We start from the raw sequence: 7,324 nt of genomic DNA on the forward strand, positions 1-7,324 counted from the left end.
TTATACTTGGGAGCGCCCATGTGTCAGGTGTTTCTCCCTCATGGTCTTGATCAATTCACCCTTCGCCGCGAGTTTGATTGACAGGTGATTTGACCAATCACATCGCCGAATCTGCCGTTTTGCCAGTTAGTAGATTAACGTCGGTGGACTTGATCTTGAGAAAAACGGTGTGTGCTGGCGTCTTTCCGTGGTTGAAACAACATTTCTTTCAGTGTTCATTCATGTTTCATAATTTGATGCTTATCAATGAACTAGAAGGAAGAGATGATTGGTTCACGAGCAGCTTTAACTGAGGCGCTACAGTGATCGCCACACATTAAAGAGACACAAAACGCTATTTATTGTCTACATTTCTTTGAAAAATTACAATTTCAAAGTTGATACTATGTTTAAGTAACTTGCTCTGTCCTGTCTGTCTGCATGTTGTCAGTGTCCTCTTTGCTCCGCAATGTATTTTCTCTTCGAGAAAACGTGTGTTGTGTGAGAGCGCCATGGCTTGTCGGACATTAGCAACAGTAACTAAAGGGGGCGGGTCTTTGCGAACGGTCAATTGTGGCATTTCTTTGTTGTTTAGAATACAGTATTCCCATAATTCTTTTGTCTTTTTTTAATGAAGAGTTTAATGAAGGACTGTCCAAACATACGGCGTTGTCTACGCCAGGTGACCTGCTTTGCAGATTGCGAAATATTCCTTTTTTCGAATTGCCTGAAAAACCACCTCATGCAAACTTAAAAACGTTTTTTTTTTCTGCCGTATATGGGAGTCTTTTTGCGAAATTGACGTGTTTTTCATTGGGCGTATTTTCAAATTGCGCAATTAGAAGGGTAATGGAAACGCGACTCACTGCTTAACTACCATAGTATGTTGCATCGTTGAAGAAATCAACTAGCTAGTCGCGACTGTTTCCCGAAACCGCATTGTCACAAATCTGCCGTTCAACCACGTTGGTTAATGATGGCACGCAGGTGGTGGAGTAATAACATACTTTATCTAATTAGTTTGAGATCGATTTCACGCTAGATTTTTTGCTATAAACTGTGCACATGGCATCCGAGGACTAATTCTCATTTTTCTCCGTTTATTTTGCTTTATTTCCAGACTCAATCATAGGCTCTTTCTTACGTACTAGAGCACGTACGCACATGCACACTCTTCAAGAACGGTGCTTTGAATCTCTTGACAAACTAAAAGACGTAAATTACATTTGTATGTATTCGAAATAAAAGATATAGATTGTACTGAATGTCAGCTTGCTTATTTTGCTCAAGATAAGGATTTATTAAGTCCACGTCGTTGCAACCACACAAGTTTGCGAATGTTCGTTGGAACTACCGTTTCGGGAAACCCAGACTCGTTGAACTATGCTGATAACGACGGAACTTGCGACCATATTTGGCTAACGATGCTTTTGGGAAACGCACCACTATTTAGTTCCTGTCTCGATGAAGCCCCTCCTTCTGGAAAGCACATTGTGCTCTGATTGGTCGGCTTGACCAGTGTGTTGTGATTGGTCAACTACTTTGAGCATGTTTGGGAAATGTCCTGCCCCTTAACCGGAGGTTTCAACACGCTTGCAAACTAGCTCAACCAGGCCTCGGCCCTTTATTTTGCGAATGAATTTTTGAAATGAGGAATAATGTGACGTGTTCGTTCCCGAAAGAAAACTCAAGCCTCAAAACAGAGGGCACTGATGTAGAGAATAACTCTCTTTGGAGTGATCTGTTTGATTACTCATATGCTTTCAAACATCTTCCTTTGTGTTCAGCAGAACAAAGAAATTCATGGTTTGAAACAACTTGAGTGATTTTTCGGTGAGCTGTCCCTTTAATATCTCTCGTCATTTTGCTTCTCGAGTAAATGGATCTTGATCTAAGGTATTTGTAATGGAAAACAAGACGAAAATACTAAGAAAATTGTGGGTTTTTTTGCAGTGCAGCTGTGTCTCGACATCTGGACGTATGCAGCTGCAAGTCTGTCTCGATTAAATTCTCCGAACGCTCATTCTGAGACCCATTTGTGAAAATCCCGTTTTCTCCGAGAGCACTCGGTTGGTCTGAACTGGGGCAAAACATCTCCCAAATGTGAGTGGTACGATGCTTTGACTCGTCCATTGTGAAGGTTCTGGAGTCTGTGCTTGTGTCAAATCAGGCGAAGATGCTCCTCTGATGGGCCATCAGGGCTGTCTGACTCTCTCTTCTTCTTTCTTTCTTTCTCTCCATCCGCACCTTCCAGCAGACGGCGCTCAGGGCGAGCAGCACCAGCCCGGCCGAGAGCAGCACCAGTCCGAAGTACGAGATGGTGGAGCCGTGAGAGTTGAAGCTGTAGGCGACGGCGGTCACCACGATCCCGGCGATCAGAACCACCACGCCGAAGGGCACGGTGCAACGGTAGCAGGACAGCTCGGCTCCACCCGTGGCCGCCGTTAACTGCACCTCGTTGACCAGAGGAATGGTGACGGCCGGTGGCTCGTTGTTGTTGGTTTTCTCGGCCAGGATTCGCTCAGGAGCTCCGGGGATAGTCATGGTGTCTTTCACAAGCTCGGCGGTCATCGCAGGGTCAAGGGTCAGCGTGTTTCGAGGCATCAGCCGCAGTCTGAGCCGTCGCTACACTCTATTGCTCCAGTTCACTGCGTCTCCTCACCGTTTCCACATCTGTGGGAAGAGCAAGGCAAGTTTATCTACAGTGTTTTATTTGTGAAAATGGTTTTCAAACCTTATACGAATGAGCAATAGAGCACTGCAGTGTTTTTGGAGGCCGTTTGCATCACTTTGATTCCCTCAACAGCAGTGTTAATTTCGTTGATAATTTTCGTCAACAACCTTTTTTCACTGACGAAAACGAGACGATAACTAAATAAAAACTAGGGTTGGATGACAAAAACTATGACGAAAATCAACTGTCATTTTTGTCAACAAATAAAAACGAGACGAAAATGTGAGGGAGGGACGATTAGGGAAGAGATCCAGTCAGAACTGATGTTGTGTGTAACAGATGCGCACATTTGATCTGATCTGACGCTGGAAAACACGGCACTGTTGCGCTTCTACAGGCTCATCCCCAATCCAGCGCTCCAGAGCGGCTCACAATCACTGAATAACACACAGTTATGCCACGCAATTGTTTATGAACTAATGCTGATGAATAATGACAATGTTTACTTTACGATGTTTATATAGTAATATGCTTTAGGCAGTTATCTCCCTCATCTGAACTTGAAGCATCCTGCAACTGCAATAGTAAGGCGCATTTCAAAATAAGAGTCAATGTGTATTTCGAGCTTGTTTATAATTAAAAGTCACGCATTATATATTCGTTTTTGGTTACACAAAATTTTTTATTTAATTTCATTCCAATTTAATTCATAGTCAGGAGGAAAGACCAGTATTTGACACATATTCAATAAAGTATCAGGGTTATAATAGTTCACTAAAACCATTAAAAATATTCATTACTTTAAATTAAATAAATGTTAACTGAAATTAAAAAAATAAATAAACAAACTAATTTGAAGCTTTAGCTTAACCTGATATGGCCTACTAACTAAAACAGAAATAGAAAGTTACAAAAACTATATAGATGTTTTTAAAAAAAACAAACAAAAAAGTGAATTGAGCTCTTTCGTGTATTTTTAATGTCAAAAACAAAATGATGTCAAAATGTCAGTTCAAGTGACAGTCGGTTATGTAACGCTTAAATGCTTAATGTATTACAATTGAACTAAACTCATTAGATTTTAGGAGAATAAACCTACTGTAGATTTAGTCGACTAACATCTTATGATATTTAGTCGACTAAAACTAGACTAAAACTAAAAACAATTCAGGTGACTAAAATATGACTAAAACTAAATGGCATTTTAGTCAAAAGACTATGACTAAAACTAAATCAAAATTTGCTGTCAAAATTAACACTGCTCAACAGGATTTTTCCATAGAGACAGAGCGGCACGTGTCATAATCTGAAGACCACGCCCACCAGGGATGAAAACAACCCAACGCTCTCCATTGACTTTGTATTGCGTGAAGCGCCTCCTTGTCATTTCTGAACTATAACAAAAAACAGAACAATGTCTAAAAGCTGATATGTGACAGGGTGCACAGCAAACAAGCTAATAAACCCAGAACCAAAAACCCAGAAGTTTTTAAGCTGTCGAACCAAAAAACAAGCGTTTAAGGACACAAAAGTGGATACAGGCAATTGAGACACTGAGAACTACGCCCACTGGAGGGGAACGTAAACAGCGACAGGAAATATCATATATAAAACTGACATTTGGATAAAATGTTTACTGTAAACAAAGGCATACTGAGGCATACTGAGTGTCAGGATCCCAAAATTGACCCATTCTTCCTGCTGAAGCTTCACGTCTTATTGCACGTCGCCACTTTTGTCTCCTTAAACGCAGTGTTAATTTTGACAGCAAAATTTGATTTAGTTTTAGTCATAGTCTTTTGACTAAAATGCCATTTAGTTTTAGCCATATTTTAGTCACTTGAATTGTTTTTAGTTTTAGTCTAGTTTTAGTCGACTAAATATCATAAGATGTTAGTCGACTAAATCTACTGTAGGTTTAATCTCCTAAAATCTAATGAGTTTAGTTCAATTGTAATACAGCATTTAAGCATTACATAACTGACTGTCACTTGAACTGATATTTTGACATCATTTTGTTTTTGACATTAAAAATACACGAAAGAGCTCAATTCATTCTCAATCTGTTTTTTAAAAACATCTATATAGTTTTTATAACTTTGTATTTCTGTTTTAGTTAGTAGGCCATATCAGATTAAACTAAAGCTTCAAATAAGTTTGTTTATTTATTTTTTTTGTTTCAGTATATATGATACACCGATATGGCTAAGAACTATACTCTCTTGTTACTGGTTATACTTATATATACTTGTTACTCCTGCGTAACAATCAAAGTATCATGAGTGCAGCGGCACAATGATATTACACAGTTCCTAGCCATATCGGTCTAGAAAATCACAACTTTTCATTTTCCGTCGGTCTTAGCACACGATGTAACTACAGAAGAGTCAAGTTTTAAATAGGAAAAATATCGAAACTCTTTGGTCATTTTTGAGCGAGATGCTAACGGTCTAATCAGATTCAATGATCTATGCTAAGCTAAAAGTGCTACCGCCAGACCCGGAGATCGGCTGAATGGATTCAAAAACGGTAAAACTATTTAACTCTAGGGGAGTCGGAAAATGAGCCTATTTACAAAAAAAGTGACGTGTTCCTTTAATATCGATATTTTTATTGATTCTTTTCGATGCTCACATCAGTATCGATATGCCCATCCCAAACACTTACAATAAAAACACAGAAAACAAACAGGATGTGCTTTCTGCCGTCCCAGTTTCCTTTCCCGTGATGTCTGTGGAGCGCATCTCAAAAATGAATGGAAACTCATCAGCGCATAGGCCACTAGCAAGCTCTTGAGTGTCACCTGAACTCTTGTTTTGGGTTGGTGCATCTCTTCTTTTTCTGCTTTTTTTCCTGTTCTGATGGTTAGCAAACAGCGTTGCATTACCGCACACGCCCCCTTCTGGATTGGAGTGTGTATCGCCTGTGTGCAATGAATATATGAACCGTTACACCCCTACCATGGTTTCTAGAGTGTTCTGGGTGGCTGCCATTGCATTGCTTTGCGATCGCTGTGGTGTTGCTAGGGTGTTTTGCATGTTTTTGTGTGTTGCTAGGTTGGTTGCTAATGGTGTCTGTTTGTTTATAGGATCAGAACGGGTTACCCGCTGAAGTGCAATACTTAATGATCTAAACAAAGCTCTTACCCGATGTTTGAGAAATAGCAATAGTGATGGCTGAGCGAGTAAACACATACGGTCTGTAGAGTTGTTTTGGTTTTCAAACGGGAAGAGCCCTCCAGATCCACTTTCTGACCGCAGACGCAGGCTGACCGCCGTCTGAATGACGCAAAGAGAGCTGCCACATTCCCTGGAGAGCTCACCATATGACATTACAAACCGGCCCATGAAACACGAGCGCCGTATAAATTAACAGTCATTTCTCAAGGGGCTTTTTCTGAGGAGGGTCAGCAGAACTGCCAAACGCCCGTGACACTTCTCTCTGACCGTTACGCATTACAGCTGCAACGTTTAGCCTGGATTTTAACCCTCATGTGCTGTTCGGATTCACCTCAACAGTTTTCCATTTACAGTCGAATCAATATAAACTGACGGATATTGTTGCGCTATAGTCTTTACACTAATCTGAGAATGCCCCTTTTTTTTCCAGAAAAGTGTCTGTTATCGAGGGTAGTAATGTTGTTCCTTTACAGCAAAAACACTATACTATAAAACTAATCCGAATAGAGTTCATTCACAGAATGCTTTTAATTTTATAGCACAAGGTACTATTATTTTCATACAGATCTGTGTGATATTTGCTGAAATCTTGTTTATAAGTAAATATCAATTGTATGTTTTTGAGCGTTTAAAGGGTGTTAAATAAGTGAATTTGTGCTCTAAATACAGTATATTTATATATTAAAATGCTGTTTTTTTATGTGTTAACTTTTGTTACAATAACCGATAATCTTTATATTCAATCATTGCAATTACATTAAAGCTATTTTTGAGAAACAGACAGTATTTCACCAGTTATACATCAGAAAATGCATGCATGAAGGCAGCAGAAACATGTACTAATGTCACACACTGCAAAAAAGGCTTTTCTTACTTAGTGTTTTTGTCTTGTTTTCAGTCCAAATATCTAAAAATTCTTACATTAAGAAGCATTTACTAGACAAGCAAAAGTTTTTGTCTTGTTTTGGGGGAAAATAACTAAAAATTTAGTTTTTGCTTAAAATAAACAAATTAATCTGCCAATGGGGTAAGCAAAATAATCTTAATTCAAACAGAAAACAAGATTATTTTGCTTACCCCGTTGGCAGATTATTTTGCTTATTTTAAGCCAAAACCCCCAAAACAAGACTGCTTGTCTAGTAAATGCTTCTTAATGTAAGATTTTTTAGATATTTGGACTGAAAACAAGAAGTAAGAAAAGCATTTTTTGCAGTGCATGCAACACTCTTACTTATTTTACTGGTACTCGTTTGAATCCTGAATGTGAAATACTGAGTTTGGTGCATGCATGAAGGTAATCTGAGACAGACCGGGTCAAGTCATTCACCTCACACGTGTTTTCCATCCTGCCCCTCCGAAGATCCTGTTCAGTAAACCGAAGGCGTTAAAGTCCCGTTATACTCCAAACACAGGCTGCTTCTAAAGATCTCCTGCTCCTGAAGTGTGTGAGAGACTGGCTGTGTGTGCAGGTCTCATTCACTAGACGTGCGTC

At 39.5% G+C, this 7,324-nt stretch overlaps 1 protein-coding gene across 1 annotated transcript; it reads right to left on the reverse strand.

Moving 5' to 3' along the window:
• Nucleotides 1-227: 227 nt before the first annotated feature.
• Nucleotides 228-7,324, reverse strand: tmem100a (transmembrane protein 100a). The gene is made up of 2 exons (XM_079819177.1): nt 7,160-7,324; nt 228-2,652 (listed from the first exon to the last, which is right to left on the reverse strand). The coding sequence occupies exon 2, from the start codon at nt 2,581-2,583 to the stop codon at nt 2,146-2,148; it is 438 nt and encodes a 145-aa protein (XP_079675303.1). The 5' UTR covers nt 2,584-2,652; nt 7,160-7,324; the 3' UTR covers nt 228-2,145.

The sequence above is a fragment of the Gobio gobio genome (genome assembly GCF_949357685.1).
Source record: "Gobio gobio genome assembly, chromosome: 1".
Taxonomy (NCBI): domain Eukaryota; kingdom Metazoa; phylum Chordata; class Actinopteri; order Cypriniformes; family Gobionidae; genus Gobio; species Gobio gobio.